This window comes from Humulus lupulus, chromosome 3 (assembly GCF_963169125.1).
Source record: "Humulus lupulus chromosome 3, drHumLupu1.1, whole genome shotgun sequence".
In the NCBI taxonomy this organism is placed as follows: Eukaryota; Viridiplantae; Streptophyta; class Magnoliopsida; order Rosales; family Cannabaceae; genus Humulus; species Humulus lupulus.
Genome location: NC_084795.1, coordinates 62,994,032 through 63,013,761, shown reverse-complemented (window position 1 = coordinate 63,013,761; position 19,730 = coordinate 62,994,032). Strand labels below are relative to the sequence as shown.

The 19,730-nt window shown below is 36.6% G+C and overlaps 2 protein-coding genes across 2 annotated transcripts; one reads left to right on the top strand and one right to left on the bottom strand.

Annotated features, from left to right (window-relative positions):
- Positions 1-2,424, top strand: LOC133822749 (uncharacterized). Its single transcript, XM_062255189.1, has 5 exons — positions 1-266; positions 418-619; positions 826-894; positions 979-1,111; positions 1,348-2,424. The coding sequence occupies exons 1-5, from the start codon at positions 59-61 to the stop codon at positions 2,038-2,040; spliced, it is 1,305 nt and encodes a 434-aa protein (XP_062111173.1). The 5' UTR covers positions 1-58; the 3' UTR covers positions 2,041-2,424.
- Positions 2,425-2,570: 146 nt separating this feature from the next.
- On the bottom strand, positions 2,571-3,472 carry LOC133822750 (protein PLANT CADMIUM RESISTANCE 7-like). The gene is made up of 4 exons (XM_062255190.1): positions 3,367-3,472; positions 3,182-3,253; positions 2,869-3,072; positions 2,571-2,769 (listed from the first exon to the last, which is right to left on the bottom strand). The coding sequence occupies exons 1-4, from the start codon at positions 3,449-3,451 to the stop codon at positions 2,693-2,695; spliced, it is 438 nt and encodes a 145-aa protein (XP_062111174.1). The 5' UTR covers positions 3,452-3,472; the 3' UTR covers positions 2,571-2,692.
- Positions 3,473-19,730: the final 16,258 nt, after the last annotated feature.

Genomic DNA, 19,730 nt, shown 5'->3' with positions numbered 1-19,730 from the left:
CACATTCCTTCAACCCCAAACAAAACCTCTCGTAGCTTGCAAGACTCAGAGACTGAAAATGGAGGAAAGAGAAGAAAGAAAAGACTCAAAATTATGTGAAGAGTGCAAATTGAATGATTCAAAATACAAATGCCCAGGTTGTTCTTTTCGCTCTTGTAGTCTCCCCTGCGTCAAAGCTCACAAACAACGCACTGGTTGTACGGGCAAGAGGAACCGGACTGAGTTCGTTCCTCTTTCTCAGTTCGACGATAATCAGCTCATATCTGGTATTTTCTTTCTTCTGGACCCTTCATTTTTCGCCTGTGTTTCCTTTATTTTTCCATTTTTTTTATTCTAACGACTTCTTGATATTTTTTCTTTCTTTCTTGTTTTGAATTGGGTTTGTTCTGTTTGTCTTTTTTTTTCTTTTTGGTGTAGATTATAATTTGCTGGAGGAGGTGAAAAGGGTTTCTGAATCTGCTCAAAGAATGAGGAAAAAGTTATGCAAATACAATCATTATAGGCTACCGTATTTCCTTAGGAGTGTTAGGAGTGCAGCTGCAAGTAGGAGAACAAAGATTTTGTTTCTTCCAGGTGGCATGACAAAAAGAGAGAAGAATCAAACTAATTATGATAAAAGGTTAATGGCTTAAAAGAAAGGATCATAACTTTTCAATGGCATTAATGTGATATATTCCCTGTTTAGAATTCTTGGTTGAATATCTTGTCTTGATACATTAATGGGTTAGTGGTGATTTTTCTTTTTCTTTATTGTTTTCGCATAAAAATGGTTTACTATCAGTTAGCTTAGTGATTTTTAAAGTTTTCCTGTCTGATATGCTTTAGGAAGAAATGCATCTACTGGACGATCGAGTGGCAATTTCATTCAACGGATGTTGTGTTAGTTGATCATGGGTGCGCTGGTTGATTTCTAGCATTTCAAGCAATGTGTTTATATCTTTACTTTCTTAATGGTTTATGAGTTTGATGGTGATACAGAATTGATGAAAGCCTGAATATCTCCTCCGTTATTGGGAACCATTTAAAGCCTGGTCCTTATCATCATCAACTGAAGCGATTTTGTGAGGAAGACCTTGAAAATCTGAAGTTCTTTATCCGGAAATATCAAAAGGTTTGCTATTGATTTTCTTAGAATAGATACAGTGAGAATTTTTAGAATATCAATTAGAGTTGAAAATTATTTACCTGCCAAGTGTTTCAGCTCTCTCTGTACATATTCAATGCCCCATGGTTTTATTCAAATTAATATAATTAGTGTTGTGTTTACTTGATGTATTTCTATCGGTCATTTTTGTTTGGATAACAAGTGTGTTCCATTGACACCATCTTTCACTTGTGTTATTTCAGGGGTCAACTTCACCTTTCTATGAGTTAGATGTTAAGGTTCCCCTAAGGCAGCAATTAACAAATAAGGTGATTTTGGAGTACCCTGTCATATATGTTTTCCTCCCTTCACACAATATTGATTTCGAAGTTGTTAAAGATGATTATCCCACTTTTCCCAAACCGGACCTTAAAACTTCTGAAAGCGATAGTCATTTAGAGATAGGAGGTGTTCCTTTTAAAGAGGAAGAAATAATGGAAATTGGCAGGTCTTTGCCTCAACTCTACGATCTTGTGAAAAATGAGAGCTTGGCGAAGTCGGCTTCCCCACATCAGTTCACCAACCAAAGTATGTCTGAGAATGTATTGAATAACTCATCAGAGCGAGCTACGTCCACAGGAGTTGCAGCAGAAGATGGCTTCCAATCACCTATCTCAAACACCGATAAGGGAAATGTGGAATTTGATTTTGATCAAGAGTTAATAGATGAATACTCAGAGTTAATTAAAGAAATTAATCCGGATGATTTTCTTAATTTGGAAGGTTTACTTGACGGGGAAGAAGAGGAGAAAGATGATGGAAAAAGCCTAGAGAAAGATGACAGAAAAGACTATTGTGACGATTTTTATGATTTTGAAAGTATATATAACAAAGAAGATGACAGAAAAAACTCAAATGTAGAGGATGACTTAGAGGAAGGAGAGATTGTAGAATGATTAGTCCAATGATGTATTCATAATGTTTCTCAAACGGAAGAATTTAGAAGTGGATCATTGAGCTCTGGTCATCCTGTTCGACATTTCCAGCTATGTTTTGGTTTTGGAAGCCTTATACCGTTCAATATGCTTAATGCTACATCACCAGAATCTGTAATTGGGTGCTTCTTAGGCAGTGGATTAAATCCTTCAGAGCAACGGAATGTATATATGAGATTGATTGCCTTCTCTTGTAATTTTGCTGTTATTTCTCTGTACAAAGTTATAGCTCACAGCCCTTTGAAGGTTCAACAATTTTGTCCCCAAAAGAAAAAAAAAGAATTGAGTTTTTCTAATATTGTCAGTGGTCAGTGGATGTTAATAGAGATTTAGTTGCAAGACTAATTGGCTGTTTTAGTTTGTGAGCTTGCCTTAACCAAAGGACCCTTTTTTTTTAAAAAAAATAAGAAGAAAAAAAGTTTAAAAAATGATGTAATTTTATAGAATAGTAACATACAAGGGAGCTTATGATAAACATTATTGCACTCTGATTACCAAACCATAAAGCCAAACAATTGCAAAGGAAAATCTTTAGAAATACAAGCATGATAACACACAAGCACAAGAAACGACAAATCAGACACAACTAGCAATAATAGAGACGACATCAACATCAACGATCCATGCCTTGTTCAGAAAATGGTGGCTTGAGTCCTTCCCGTTTCCACTTGTCAACGTTTGCTTGCCACCCTTGGTTCAAACAAAACATAACAGAAGTTAATAAAACTAATGTCTCATTTTTATTTATTGTAGAAAAAAGAAAAACGGAGTGTGTTTTTTGTGCATCACCTATAGCTGGATCAATCCCACGATTTTGGAGCTCTCTGTACTCTTGAGTCAAGGAACAAATGCAGCAACAAGAATGAGCAAAGCAATCTGAGTAAGGCTCTTCGGGTAGAGCAAACAACGCTCTCAATTTGGTTCGGTATGTGGCCCCATATAGGCAGTGAGCAAACCCCATAGCATAGTACAGTATGCAAGCCCTTGTACTAGCTGCAATCATTTCCAAACCATTTTCATCATTAATTTTACTTAAAAACACCTTTTTTGTGTGTGCTTAAAAGTGAATAAAAATGTTGAACCGAGTTTTTAGGTGAATTACATATTGTTCCTTTATCTGTGATTTCTGCAATTCGCCCAAAGGTGGCGCATGGACAGAAGTATGTGTAGCAACCTATAATTTATAAGATGAACAATTTTATGTATCACAAGTTTATATAATCATTACTAAAACAAACAAGAGAAAAGAAGAGAAGAGAAATAGCATAATAATATTTAGCTAATTACAATTAGATGGATCCTCAAAACAATCATAAAAGCCAGTGGTCCATTGCCCATGAGCTGGAAGCTGCTTTGAACTGTTTGGATCCATATTTTCTCCGAACTATTGTATGTGATTTAAGCTGATCTGAAAATGTCCTTTATATATAAGCATTAAAAAGTCAAAATTCTCTTAGAAAATGTTGTGATTCAACAGAAGGTGAGGTGGTACTTATCTTGAAAATTAGATTTTTAATGGTTTTATTATATAAAAACAATGAAAGAAGAACTAGCAATATATAAGAAAATCCAGTGAAAGTTCGGAATATATATTATATCCAATTATGACTTGAACATGTTGATCAAAGCTTTTGTTTGGTTGGTCTTCGTTTTGTTTAATGCTCAAAATTATCTATCTCATAGAATATCGAGTTTTAGTGTTTGGGAAAACAATTTTTTTTTTTTGGATAAAAGTTTCTTTTTGATAATCTTTTATACAATAATTTTTCATAAAACTCTCAACAACTTAAAAGGCAAATTTAAAAGAAGATCAATTTACAAAATAATATTAAAAATGGTCCAATTACTTGTTAATTTAAATTTAACTCACATTATTTTGTTCCTTATTTGATTATTAGTATTAAAGGTATTATTAGCATCAAAATTACAAATTTTAAAGTTTTATGAATCAAAGTAAGCACCAAATCAGTCTTTACTATTTTAATAGAAGTATAAGTCAATGTCTTCGAAAATTTAACGAAAAACAAAGGATATTACAGTTATTGGAGTGTCCCATACACAAGCCATCGATACACTATAACATGATGTAATTTGTGTCACTAATAATTTTTAAAAAGATGTGACAATATATAAGTTATATATATTTTAATTTAATAATCACTTAATTAGTTTTTTTTTCTCATCTATTTGAATTCAAACGGGAGAAACGCACTAAGTCTATATTACTTTTGGTCGTTCTATCCTTCTCTTTTAATAAATGGCATACGTGACTCTCCACACTTTTAATAAATTACATATTCAATTATAAATTTTAACTAATCTTATTTTTGATATTGCTTCTATCAATGCCTCATCTCTATTTTCTTCTTCTCAATACTTCTGTCAATATTTCTTATTTATTAATACGTAAGAAAACTCTCACTTCCTTATTTTCTTTGTAACGTAAGACTTTTTTTATTTTGGTTAAGTATCTTCTTTTGTCTCTTTTAAAGTTGATTTCAGTTCATTTTTAAAGACTGAGTTAGAGTATCATTCTCTTGATTTATTTATTGTTATGAGTTGTAAGAATATAATGAACAATAAATATTATTCTTTTTTTTTTAAGGAAAAAATATCATTCTTTAATTACTGTATTTCGAATCCACTTCACACTTTAAAATTAAGGTTAAATTTTTTTTTGGTAAAAGAGATTATGATTATTTTTTACTCAATAAAGTAAAAATATATAATTTCAACAAAAAAAAAAGATTTTTTCATATATATATAGATTTTAATGATATTTTTTCATTTATATAGTCTTAACTTTTATTTCAAAAATATGATTTTTATAAAAGGAAATTATATTTTATATGAGATTTTTAATAGAGTTTGCAAAAATATGACTTTTTTTCAAGAAAAGTTAATATATGGTTTTTTTTTTTTTTTAAGAATTTTCACTTTTGTGTGTTTAGTTTCTCATATTTTTGTATAAAAGTTTGTTTATGCCATAATTTTACTCTTGATAAAATTTTATTAATTTGGAATGGTATGTTTGTAATTTGATTGTTTTTTTAGCTTATTTTTTTTTATATTACTTTTATATTACTATTTTTATATTAAATATTTCTTTGGTTGTTATGCAATTTTTTTTTTGTAATATGAATTATGTTTATTATAAATATTTTTTTTCAAAATCTAGGTAAGGCAACCAGTTACTTGATTTATTTTTCACAGTTATGTAAAAAAAAAAAAATCTTAGAGTTAAATAAATAACATGTATGATGAGGGGTAACCAATTACTTGTTTGATTTTTCATATTTATATAAAAAAAAAGTCCTAGAGCTAGGTTAAATAATATGTATCAGGAGGGATAACCAGTTACCCTGAGACGAGTAACCTTCTGCCATAAGAGGGGTAACCAGTTACCATAAGAGGGGTGATGGGCACTCATATTAGAAATGAAAAGAAACATCAAATTTGAAGGAAAAAGAGGAAGAACACTTCATTAAAAAAGGAACAAGAAATAAATATGTTTTAAGTAACATAGGTAACCAGTTACCATAAAGAACCCATAAATATACACACACATAAGAACGTGAAGGTAGTAAATTACCCCTAGAAATATACACACAAAGAACGTGAAGGTAACCAGTTACCACAGACCCGAAGATAGAAAAAAAAAACAGATCTGACAATGAACCACCCTCCTCCCTCGCCTCCGACCACCACCAGAAGCCCCATCCCTTGCGCGTAGAACCCCGTCGCAACCCCATCCATCCCACCGTTTTGCACAACACAGAGCACCACGGATCGCACTCGGCCCAGGCACCACCCTTTTTCCTCGCCTCCGACCACCACCAGCACATCCCTCGCCTCAGCCTAGCCCCATCATTTTGGATTTGGGGGCTCGCAAATGGAATTGCGTAGAGGTGCGCGAATTGGGACTGGGTTCGTCGATGGCTCGACGGGGATGTTTTGGGCTGGGTTTCCCGGAGGTGCATGCCTAAGGTGAATCGCAAGTTGTGATGGTGGGTGGCCGGAGATGATGGTGGAGATGGTGAGGCAGGTGAGTGGAAGACAAGGGAGGTGGTGGCTAGGGCAAAAGGAAAGAGAAGAGAGATGGGAGAAAGAGAATCGTGCGGCTGGGTTTGGAGAGAGAAAAGTTTTGTGTGCCTGGGGTTTGAGAGAGAGAATAGTGGAATGCTAATTTACGATAGTACCCTTGTTTGACTTATGTTCTTTGGTTTTAAATTTAGCTTTCATATTTTAGTTAGTTAGTAATTGTGTTTCCCTTACTTTATTATTTTTCTTTAATAAATTTTCTCATACAAATTAGGAAAAGTTTAATTCTCTGATGGCTCGGGCCCCCCCGAAAGGAGGCCTTCTTCGCCTTCCACCTAAGATATTTTGCACAGTGATGACATAAAAGCCATATTTTTTGAAAAATTCTCTTTTTATAATAAAATTTTTATGCCCTTATAAAACCATGTTAGACATGTAACACGATTTTATATTGTCAATAAAAAAAGTATAAATTATTTAGTTTGACAACCGTGTTGCTTGCTTGTTTTATTACATGATTATTGGAATACTACTAACATTTATAAAATCCTGAACATATAAATAATTACAATTATAGTGACTAGGTCATAGTGGATTATAATTGTAATTATATGTTCAAAAGAACAAGTCCTAAGGTTAAGTCAATGCATTGGATTTTCACTGATTTGGTAATCTACGATATGATCTACTAACACATTCGGGGTGTGATGTATTATCCAAGGCATTGACCAAGTAGATAAGATCAGATGTATTTTGTTGCATTGGACTGTACCGATATTGATTATTGATAAGATAAGTAAGTATCGTCATTATCTAATCTAATCATATCACAACATTGATCATAGGTCAATTCAATCTTAATTCGGAGTGATTAATATTCTGCTAATTGTATTATTCAAGTCTTTTGATTTGTTTGTTATCAACTTACCCGACTGACTAGCTCATACTTACATATTGGAGATTTGATAGTATAATTGAGTGGGAGTATTTATCATAGACATGAAATCTATAGCTTCTGTGTTAAGAAGTGAAATGATGATTTCCTTATAGTTTGGTTCAAGTGTTAAAGGATAGAGTACTCATTTCTGTAATTAAGTTTATGGAAATATCATTTACAAGGAACTTAGTGGGAGTTAAGGATAAAATACCAATGAAGGGTAAAATGGTAATTTGCACCCGTCTCATTAGTAGATCATCTGTAGAGGATTGAATGACGGTTATGTTATAACAATGGATAACATAGTTACATTTGGTGTAAAGTGTTCTATGAATTCAAGAGTGCGATTCTGAGTCTATAGTGGAGTCACGAGAAATTAATATGGTAGTGACTTTATTTGTTATAAATAAACTCATGGTAACTTATTGAAGCTTGAGTTCATGGATCCATGGTCCCCATGTCATCTCTTATCAAAATGAACCTAGTAGTCTTGAATAATTAATTATTAACATATCATATTGACTAATTCAATGGAAATAAATAATGTTAAATTATTTATTGATATTTTGTGAGAAAAGAAATAGAAGAAACTTTGAAGGTTTTATTGCAAAGTCTCAAAAAGAGAGTATTATAGCCAATTGGGACAATTTTGTTAATATTGATAGTTTGGTATTAGTATTAATAAAATGAATTAAATAAATGTCAAAATTATAATTGATTAATTTTTACAAGTATTTAATTAATTATAATTATTAAATAATTAAATTAAAATGGGAAACTAAAGCCTATTTCATATCCTAGGTAATTGCTTATATACTAGTGTTATAGAATGCATTAAATCAGATTAATTTGACAAGGTAAAAATTCACTACTAATATTCTACACCTAATCGCCCACTCTCTTTTAGTTTTTTTTTCTAGGAATTCTCTTCTCATGTGTTGAGACTTGCCCACACAAACACTAGGTTGTTTTAGAGAAAGACTTGGAAGACTGTGGTCTTGTTTCAAAGCGGTTTGGATTCCTTGCAATACCTAGCATTCAACAAGAACAAAATGTTAGGGAATCCAAATGGTGTAGTCATGTAACGCCCTAATTTTTCATAGATTACCGAGAACACAGCGTTGGGTCATAATCGTAAATATTGCTCTTTTATTTAATAAAAGCTTAAAAATAAATACATGTATCCATGGTTTTATAAAAAAATAAAATACTTGTCTTTAACATAAAAATGAGCAACATTTAAATAAAACAAACTTTAAAATAAAATTTTTAATAAGTAAATAATTTGGCCCGCTCGATCTTGCTCGACTATATGGTCCCCAACGAATACATCACGAAGCCTTAGGTCCCACTCGCCACCGACCTTTCTATCTTTAATTTCCTGAAATAACAACATCATAAGGAGTGAACTTCTAAGCCCAGTAAGGAAAATACAAACAAGGGTTAGTCACATAATCAAACATAACATATATTCACCATAGTCATTCAAACATAAACATCTAGATCATATCATATCTTAAGACATAATTCTAAATCATAATCTATAAATCATAGGTCATACTCTAAGTCATAAGTCATAGGTCATTGATCATACATCATAGGTCATAACTCATAATAATAACTATAGGTCATATATCATAATCATAACTAAAAATAACAAATCAGATATAATAAAAAGATAAGTGCATATACAGGGGTGGCAATTAAGCCCCGAACAAAAGTCCGTCATACACCGGACATAGGTCCGTCATAAAGTTTTGGCAACCGAGCCTACCGGACATAGTCCGTCATACATCATTGGACACCTTAGGTCCAGACACACTTACCCCTTTATTGTACCTGAAATGTTAGGTCATACAAACATAAATAATATCATAATATTAAACTATCTAATTTTCCTTACCTCAAAGATTACGAATGTACGTGAGAGATCGCAAAGCTAGGGCCCTAAAATAAATAAATCTCATCAGTACCTTCCTAAGAAAATTATTTAAACCACCAATCAAAATGTAACACAACCTTACCTTAAATTTGAGATTCCAAAGAAAATTGGAAAGGTCTACGACTAACTATCCCCCTTTTCTCTTCTCCTTATTTAATATTCCAGCTTCTCTTTCTTAATATTGACTCACTTCTAATAAAGCCTATATATATATATATATAGACCTAAACACTAACCACTTTTATTCAATTTTGAAACCATAAAAATATCTATTAACTATTTTGTTTTACTTCAATAAAGCCAGTCGAAATCTCCTCTTCATAATAGTAAAATAATATATATTTTTTTCAATACCATTAATTATCTGTAACGACCCAAATTCGCTAATAAGGCTTAAGGGCCCTGATTAGTGTGCCAGGAGGGCATTAATGGAACAATTGTGATTTAATGAATACTTATATGTTTAATAATGTTTATATGATATTTGATTATATTATGTGGTAATATGATATGTGATATATGTGAGAACCACATTATTATGTGGACAGGTTCGCTGAGCACGACTCAAGATGATTCTAGGGTCAGATAGTGGAAAAGTCACAACGGGGCTTAAGATATGACTTTGGACAAGTCGGGGGTACTTTTAGATAGCGGATAGTGATTTGGGTTATCGGGACATGAAAATAAATATACTGAGATATATTTGAGGTTAGAATGTCTAGGCGGGAATAATGGGGGATTTTACCATTTTGGCCTCGGGGACGGTTCCGGCACCCCGAGCCTCGGGATTAACTTAATAGATAAGTTAGATATAGAGAAGCTTTTAGAAGAAAAACAAATCGACTAAACACTTAGGCTCAGCTCTCTTTCACGCTCAAGGAAAACCAAGGAAAGAAAAACACAGAAAACTTAAGGGGGAAACAAGCTGGAATTTTGAGATTTGTGGTGTGGATTTGGAGGTTTAGCTCAGGGGAAATCAAGGAACTAAAGCAGGGATTAAGGTAAGCATCTAACTCTATTTTCTATGGTTGAATTCTGAGTTCTAGCTGGGTTCTAGTTAAGTGCTGAAACAAGTATGGTTTTGATGTTCTAAGGCAGAATTAAGAGGGAAAACTTGGGAGCTTAGCTTGGTCATAGCTTGGTGAAGTGATTCAACAGCAAAGGTAAGTCTCAACTTCAGGTTTAGAGGTTTTAAATTGAGTTTGAGTGGTTGGTTTGAGTGTTTATGGCACTTGGGTTTCAGAAATGGAAAGGAGGAGATTAGAGTGTGTTAGGATGTGTTTTCTTGGGGAATTATGTTGTTTAGATCATGCTAAAGAAGTTGGGAATTAATTGGTTAAGAGTTGGGAAGTTTTGGGATGGTTTAAGGTAAGGTTTTGAGATTTGAAATGGTGTAAAATCTGGGTTCGAAGGGGAGGGCCGCGGCTCTATTCTAGAGCGCTGCGGCCCTAGCATGTAAAGAAGCCAAGGAGGCTCGGCCAAGGGGGCGCGCCGCGGTGCCCAAGGCAAGGGCCGCAGCGCGTGTGTGGTTCAGTGAGGGAATAGGTTCTATTTTGGGGAAGGGCCGCGGCTAGGCTTTGGGGGCTGCAGCCCTTGGTTGCACACATGGAATTTTGAGGGTTTAAAGCACGGGAGAGTGGTCTAGTGTGCTCGGGTTTGGTTTCACCACCGTGCTTGGTGGAATTTGGAGTCTCGGGAATTAGTTTTGTAATTGGAAACCTATATTGGAGTATTAACGGAACACTATACTTTGGTTGTGGTTAGGTGATAAAAGCTTAGGCTCGGGAACGGATCGTGCATGAGGGGCGTTGCTCGTAGTTCGATAACCGTACAGACTAAAAGTAAGAAAACTGCACCTGGTTGAATATATGTGACGGGACTAAGGGCTCCCTATTGTAGAAGCTTGAAAATATGGTATTATGCCATGCAAGCCATTTAGTGAACCAACGGCCTAAGGGTGCCAAGGGTCTCACTAGCGCACAGGGCGCGGCTTGGCCACTGGTAGCCGAGGACAGCTTAATATGCACTGAGCTTGGTTTAAGCGGGCCAGAGTCAGTGGGTTAAACAGAGGGTGCGGCCTAAGTCGTCGGCCCTGAATATTATGTGATATGAATATTATATGTGATAGAATGTATCTTGTATTGGATTGTATATGCTGAATATCTGTTGTGGATTATCTGATGAGTGTACATGCTTACTGAGCTATTTGCCTGTTGTTATTGTTTGAGCTATCTATAATGTTTTCTTGCTGGGCCTTGGCTCACGGGTGCTACGTGGTGCAAGTAAAGGCAAGGGCAAGTTAGATCATCCCTGACTAGAGAGCTCAGCGAGCGGAATGTACATAGCCAGGTGGTCGGCCGCCACGGTTGAGGTCTAGGCAAGAACATGGAACCTGAAGACTGTCTGTTTTGCCTTAGTATGGCTAGTGGTTTCTCATGTACTTTTGGGAGTCTGTAAACTTGTTCTAACTTCGTTTTGTATGGGATCCCATGTCTTCTACAGTGTGGATATATGAAATGAGTCTTTTAAGACCAAAACCTTTTTAACCTTAGATCCTACATGTTTAGTGACACGTTTTCAAATTAATGACTTGATTAGCAAGTCAAGCACCTTTATAAGTACACAGTGTAACAGTCTTGGCTATCCATGGCGTTACAACTTGGTATCAGAGCGTCCTAGGTTTAAGGGTTCCTGAAGACAGCCTGGATATGTACATTCGCTGCTGGAGACAAGCTCAAGTCAGGGTTTGGTAATGTGTATATGTGTGCTTACGTGCTTATGTGCCTGAGATGAGCTATGTATGTTAATATTCATTGAATTTCTAGGAAGCATGAGATACTGATAGGGCCTGGCCCTTGACTGCTGTGTGAAAATATTGAGGCATGTTTATCAACATTGCCGTGCATGAAAATAAGTATGTGGATGATTAATTGCTTATGGTGCATGGATGCTTATATGTGTTGGTTACCTGTGATTGATTATGTTCTATTGATGAGTTTTGGAGAAGTTATTACCCTGTCATTGTGGTCTGACTGCCGAGTCGATATTTGCAAATTGACTTGGATAACTATGCGTCCAAGGAAATCTTCACGACTAGCCGGCACTGGGTCCGGGACCAGGGGCAATGACCAGGGCCAGACACCTCCACCAGTCCTTGAGAACTGGCAGCAGTTAATGGCTGAGATGCAGGCTCGATTACAGAGCCAAGATGAGCTGATTCGTATTCTGCAATAGCAGGCTCCATCAGGGAGTGCTGCCCCTTCTTTACCACCTGCAGTGGTACCAGCGGTGCAGCCTGGGGAGGTTGTTAAAAATTGGGAACCGTTATATGAGCGGTTCAGGAAGCAGCAACCCCCAGTCTTTGAGGGAGGACCGGATCCGTTGAAAGCCGAGCAGTGGCTAACCATGATTACAGTAATTCTGGATTTTATGAGAATTGAGGGTCAGGATAGAGTGGCCTGTGTCACTTACATGTTGAGGGAGGATGCCCATATTTGGTGGGAAGTGGCATCGCAGACCAAGGAGGTTGCCACACTGACTTGGGAAGGTTTTAAGGATTTGTTTGGCCAGAAGTACTGCAACATTGCTATTAGGGCAGCAAAGGTCAATGAGTTTGTGAGTTTGGTACAAGGCAGTATGATTGTTACTGAGTATGCCCTGAAATTTGATAGGCTTGTGAAATTTGCACCAGATCTTGTGCCTGCTGATGCTGCTGGGCAAGATCGTTTTATCAGAGGGCTTAATGCCATGATAGCCCGGGATGTTCGGATTACCACGGTACCTGGAGGAACAACTTATGCCCAGGCCGTTGAGAGGGCTCTTACCGTAGAGGAAGCGGAGAACAAGATATGGAAGGAGAGCGCAGTGAGGCGTGAGGGCCACAGGGTGGTGCCTCCCTATTCAGGGACAGGTAGGGGCGGAGGCCCCAATGACTTCAAGAGGAAGACTCCTGACACGTCGGCCGCTCCTAGTTCTGATAGGAGAGGTTGGGGTGGTCAGGGTGGCCGTCAGGGTGGCGGGAGGCATGGCGGACCTATCCAGAGTGCCTGAGGTGTAGAAGACGTCATCTGGGCGAATGTCGAGCCAAGGCATGTTTTGTTTGTGGGGAAGTGGGGCATCTCAGAAAAGACTGCCCAACGGTGAAGAAAGATGAAGCGGGAAAGGTGGATAGCTTGACTCCAGCTCGAGTATTCACCTTGACTCAGGTGGAGGCTGAGGGTAGTCCCTCAGTAGTGACAGGTCAGCTTTGTAGTGCTGGCTTTTCTTTTACAGTATTGATTGATTCTGGTGCTACACATTCTTTTGTTTCTAGTAGAGTGATTGATAGATTGTGTAGACCTAGTGAGTATCGGATTGCGGGGTTTGGGACTTTGTTGCCTACAAGGGAGCTATTAGTCTCTAGGAGGGTGATTAGGGCACTGCCAGTGATGGTTGATGGTAGGGAACTTTCGGTGGATTTGATTGAATTAGATTTGGGAGACTTTGATATGATTCTAGGAATGGATTGGCTGGCTAGGTATGGGGCTACGATTGATTGCAAGAAGAAGATGGTTACTTTTGAGCCGGAGGGCGAGGACCCTTTTGTTTTTGTGGGTGCGGTGTCTGGACCCCGCATACCCATGATTTCAGCATTGAGAGCCAGGGACTTGTTGCAAGGGGGATGCATAGGTTTTCTGGCTAGTGTGTTGGATACCACCAGAGTTATGTCGGCAGGGCTGGGTGAGACCAGATTGGTGTGTGAGTTTCTGGATGTTTTCCCTGAGGATTTTCCAGGGTTGCCGCCGCGTAGGGAGATACAGTTTGAGATTGAGTTGGCACTAGGGACAGAACCAGTATCTAGGACACCATACAGGATGGCTCCAGCAGAATTGAAAGAGTTGAAGATACAGTTGCAAGAACTTCTGGATTTGGGGTTTATCAGGCCTAGCTACTCTCCATGGGGCGCACCGGTAATGTTTGTTAAGAAGAAGGACGGGACCTTGAGGATGTGCATCGATTACAGAGAATTGAACAAGTTGACTATTAAGAATAAGTATCCTCTGCCAAGGATTGATGACTTGTTCGATCGACTGCAAGGTAAGACGGTGTTCTCAAAGATTGATCTTCGATCTGGTTATCACCAGTTGAGGATCAAGGATGAGGATATACCAAAGACGGCTTTCCGGACGCGTTATGGGCATTATGAGTTCTTGGTCATGTCTTTTGGTCTGGCCAATGCCCCAGCAGCTTTTATGGATTTGATGAACAGGGTGTTCAAGGACTTTTTGGACCAGTTCGTTATTGTCTTCATCGACGACATCTTGGTATGCTCCAGTTCAGAGGCAGAGCATGAGCAGCATCTCCGACAGGTCTTACAGAGGTTAAAGGAGCATCAGTTGTACGCCAAGTTTAAGAAGTGTGAGTTTTGGCTACCAGAGGTGACCTTTCTTGGACATATAGTTGGGGCAGAAGGGATTAAGGTGGACCCGTCCAAGGTAGAGGCAGTTAGAGATTGGCCGAAACCGAGGAATGCCTCGGAGGTGCGGAGTTTCCTTGGGTTAGCAGGTTACTACAGGCAGTTCGTCGAGGGGTTTTCGAAGATTTCTTCGCCGATGACAGAGTTGACAAGAAAGAATCAGAAGTTCGTCTGGTCAGAGAAGTGTGAGAACAACTTTCAGGAATTGAAGCGACGACTTATCTCTGCGCCTGTGTTTAGTCTTCCTTCGGAGGAAGGGAAGTTCGTGGTTTACTGTGATGCATCGAGGTTGGGTTTAGGCTGTGTGCTGATGCAGAATGAGAAAGTTATAGCCTATGCGTCTCGACAGCTGAAGGAGTATGAGCAGAGGTATCCGACTCATAATTTGGAATTAGCGGCAGTTGTGTTTGCACTGAAGGTATGGCATTATTATCTGTATGGAGAGAAGTGCAAAACTACACTGATCATAAGAGTCTGAAGTATTTCTTCACGCAGAAGGATCTGAATATGAGACAGAGACGTTGGTTGGAGTTGGTTAAGGATTATGATTGTGATATCCTTTATCACCTTGGGAAAGCCAACGTAGTGGCAGATGCATTGAGCCGGAGGGGACCAGGACAGTTGTATAGTTCTACTCAGATCTCGAGAGAATTGGCTAATGAGATGGTTAGGGCAAGGATATAACTGGTGGTGGGCCAGTTAGCCAACGTCACTTTACAGTCGACCTTATTGGAGCGGATCAAGGAGGGTCAGTTGGTGGATGTGCAGTTGCAGGATATTAGGCAGCATGCCTTAGCAGGGACAGCTAAGGATTATTCAGTTTCAGAGACAGGTTTGCTCTAGTATCAGGGACGGATTTGTGTTCCGGCAGATGAGGGGATTAGGCATGAGATATTGGATGAGTCCCACTCTACGCCATACTCACTTCATCTGGGTACCACGAAGATGTATCAAGATCTACGGACATTATACTGGTGGCCCGGGATGAAGAAGGATGTAGTTGAGTATGTATCTAGATGTTTAACCTGTCAGCAGGTTAAGGCTGAGCATCAGCGGCCAGCGGGATTGCTGCAGCCTTTGGGTATCCCAGACTAGAAGTGGGAGGATATTACGATGGATTTCGTGGGAGGATTACCCAGGACATTTGGACTTCACGACTCGGTGTGGGTGATAGTAGATAGATACACCAAGTCAGCTCATTTCCTACCCGTTAGGTCAACTTATACTGTGGAACAGTACGCAGAGCTGTATGTGAGGGAGATAGTTCGTCTCCATGGGGTTCCAAAGTCTATTGTATCTGATCGAGACCCTATCTTTACCTCTAAGTTCTGGGGAGCTCTGCAGAGAGCCATGGGGACTCAGTTGAAGTTTAGCATAGCTTTTCATCCTCAGACTGATGGACAGTTTGAGAGGACGATTCAAATACTGGAGGACATGCTTAGGGCATGTGTAATTGATTTTGAGGGTTCGTGGAGTAAGTATCTTCCATTGATTGAGTTTTCAAATAACAACAGTTATCAGTCCACGATTGGAGTGGCTCCTTATGAGATGTTATATGGAAGGAAGTGCATATCACCTATTCACTGGGATGAGATGGGTGAGAGGAGGTATTTGGGGCCAGATATGGTTCAGAAGACTAATGAGGCCATTGAAAAGATTCGAGCTAGAATGCTTGCCTCGCAGAGTAGACAGAAAAGCTACGCTGATCCTAAGCGTAGGAACGTGGAGTTCCAGGTTGGGGACCATGTGTTTCTGCGAGTTTCACCGTTGAGGGGTGTGAGGAGGTTTGGAGTGAAGGGCAAGCTGAGCCCTCAGTTCGTTGGACCCTTTGAGATTCTAGAGAGGGTTGGGCAGGTGGCTTATAGGCTGGCCTTGCCACCGTCCTTATCAGGAGTTCATAACGTGTTCCATGTCTCTATGTTGTGAAAGTATGTTTCTGGTACAACACATGTGTTGAGACATGAGGACTTGGAGCTGCAAGCAGATTTGTCCTATGAGGAGAGACCAGTTCAGATATTGGATCGGAAGGAGAAGGTTATGCGGAATAAGACGATTCCGTTAGTGAAAGTATTATGGAGGAATAGCAAGGTCGAGGAAGCGACCTGGGAGCTAGAGACGGCGATGCGGGATCAGCATCCCGAGCTATTCAGGTAGATTTCGAGGACGAAATTCTCATTAGGAGGGGATAGTTGTAACGACCCAAATTCGCTAATAAGGCTTAAGGGCCCTGATCAGTGTGCCAGGAGGGCATTAATGGAACAATTGTGATTTAATGAGTAATTATATGTTTAATAATGTTTATATGATATTTGATTATATTATGTGGTAATATGATATGTGATATATGTGAGAACCACATTATTATGTGGACAGGTTCGCTGAGCACGACTCAAGACGATTCTAGGGTCAGATAGTGGAAAAGTCACAACGGGGCTTAAGATATGACTTTGGACAAGTCGGGGGTACTTTTAGATAGCGAATAGTGATTTGGGTTATCGGGACATGAAAATAAATATACGGAGATATATTTGAGGTTAGAATGTCTAGGCGGGAATAATGGGGGATTTTACCATTTTGGCCTCGGGGACGGTTCCGGCACCCCGAGCCTCGGGATTAACTTAATAGATAAGTTAGATATAGAGAAGCTTTTAGAAGAAAAACAAACCGACTAAACACTTAGGCTCAGCTCTCTTTCACGCTCAAGGAAAACCAAGGAAAGAAAAATACAGAAAACTTAAGGGGGAAACAAGCTGGAATTTTGAGATTTGTGGTGTGGATTTGGAGGTTTAGCTCAGGGGAAATCAAGGAACTAAAGCAGGGATTAAGGTAAGCATCTAACTTTATTTTCTGTGGTTGAATTCTGAGTTCTAGCTGGGTTTTAGTTAAGAGCTGAAACAAGTATGGTTTTGATGTTCTAAGGCAGAATTAAGAGGGAAAACTTGGGAGCTTAGCTTGGCCATAGCTTGGTGAAGTGATTCAACAGCAAAAGTAAGTCTCAACTTCAGGTTTAGAGGTTTTAAATTGAGTTTGAGTGGCTGGTTTGAGTGTTTATGGCACTTGGGTTTCAGAAATGGAAAGGAGGAGATTAGAGTGTGTTAGGCTGTGTTTTCTTGGGGAATTATGTTGTTTAGATCATGCTAAAGAAGTTGGGGAATTAATTGGTTAAGAGTTATTATTATTATTACTACATGTACGTGATTCCCCATAACACATTCTCACCAAAATAATATAAACCATTGATTCATATTTCAAAATTCTAAATATCTTAACAAATCTACCTAGAATCTCTCAACCATCTAACTATTTAGACTAGCTTCAAATAACTCAATTCAAATTGAATTCTGAATATCAAAGAAAATATACATATATATATTCCACTATTAATTAACTTAAATACTAAATACTACCAACTTCTTTGAACATAAGAAAAACAATCAACGTATTCTCATTTTAGTCGACATATATGTATATAGTCCGTTAACTAGATTGTAATTTAATTATCCTTAATTTATCTATAATAGATATTAACAACTATCTTTAAACTCAAGGAACTTAAATAATTAAATAGAGTATTTTCTAAACTTCAGACAAATACCAATTTTTTTGATAACCTAGTTCTATGGTAATCTATGCAATCATCTCACTTTTTCTAAACTTAATTAAAATAATACCACAACTAAAAGTATTATTTTAAATTAACACTATTAATGAACATGTCATAACTAAATAACAAACAATTAAGTAACTGAGCTACTTGGATATTACAAGTCATTGTTCCACTACACATCTCATAAGTAATCTAATGGTTCTATTATTGTATTTACGTGTGTCTGTATGAAAATTACTTCTATGCATGTATTTATGTTTTCTATTGTATGTTATTTTGTGCAATTGGGAGCAAGCATATAGACTTATATAAATGAGATCCTACAGGTGGCGGCAAGGGCAAAAGGTAAGATAAGAGAAATGGGAGAGAGAGAACTGCGGATGGGTTTGAAGAGAGAAAGAGTTTGTGTGGCTGGGGTTTGAGAGAGAGAATAGTGGAATGCTAATTTAAAATATTACCCCTGTTTGGCTTATGTGCTTTGGTTTTAAATTTAGCTTCCATATTTTAGTTAGTTAGTAATTGTGTTTCCTATACTTTATATTTTTCTTTAATAAATTTCCTCATACAAATTAAGAAAAGTATAATTCTCATATTTTTGCACAATGATGGCATAAAAGCCATATTTTTTAAAACTTCCCTTTTTATAATAATTTTTTTTAAATATACGGTTTGGTTGTGTTTTAGTTGCTTTAACACAAAATCAATCTCAGCAACCAAAATAGATAACAAATGCAACTTAATTCTCTCTCCCTTTCTTTTCTCTCATATTTTTTGGAACGATATGATTAATCATTGATAGTTTTTAAGTTAGTCCAATTTTCGTGGTTGGGTGTCGTGGTTAGATGTCGGAAAAGTCCAATTTTCTAGTAGTGATTAATCATTGATAGTTTTTAAGTTAGTTTTTTTTTCTTTTACTATTCTTTTAAGTCAGTTACTTTCTTTTTAATATCTTAATTTTTATTACATATTGTTCTTATTTAAATTGCTTTTCTATGGTTCTCAAAACTATATTTTGAGATTGGTAGATAGTAAATTTTAATTATCATATTATATATCTTTTAGTATCACATTTTTTAGATTTAATAAAATAACTATTCTTTTTATATTTCATCTATATAAAAAGTGTGTAGATAACAAATATTATTGGTTTTAACGGTTTGTTTGGCTAACTTTAATGGAATATTATAAATATTTAACAGAATAATCATTTAAAACTAACTAAAATAGATATTTATTAATTATATTAATATAAACTCAAATATTATAAAATATCATTATTATAATAATATTTAATATAAGCCTACATATATAATAATTATATTAATATAAATTCAAATTCAAATGTTATAAAATATCATTATTATAATAATATATAATTCAATACTAGATATTTAATAATTATATTAATGTAAATTTAAATGTTATAAATATTATTTTGATAATAATATATAATCCTAATTTTTTTTTACTAATTATATTAATATAAATTCAATTATTATAAAATATTATTATAATAATATTTAATACAAAATTAGATATTTAATACTTATATTAATATAAATTTAAATATTATAAAATATCATTATAATAATAATATATAATACATAATCTTAATTTCTATTAAAAAAATTATCATTTATGTTTAAAAATGTTATCATATTATTTATAT

Coding starts and splice junctions, on each gene's coding strand:
- LOC133822749 (XM_062255189.1), top strand. CDS start 59: ATGGAGGAAAGAGAAGAAAGAAAAGACTCAAAATTATGTGAAGAGTGC. Junction 620..825: donor CAAACTAATTATGATAAAAG/GTTAATGGCTTA, acceptor GATATGCTTTAG/GAAGAAATGCATCTACTGGA. Junction 895..978: donor GTTGTGTTAGTTGATCATGG/GTGCGCTGGTTG, acceptor ATGGTGATACAG/AATTGATGAAAGCCTGAATA.
- LOC133822750 (XM_062255190.1), bottom strand. CDS start 3,451: ATGGATCCAAACAGTTCAAAGCAGCTTCCAGCTCATGGGCAATGGACC. Junction 3,073..3,181: donor CACAGATAAAGGAACAATAT/GTAATTCACCTA, acceptor AAATGATTGCAG/CTAGTACAAGGGCTTGCATA. Junction 2,770..2,868: donor TGGGATTGATCCAGCTATAG/GTGATGCACAAA, acceptor GTTTGAACCAAG/GGTGGCAAGCAAACGTTGAC.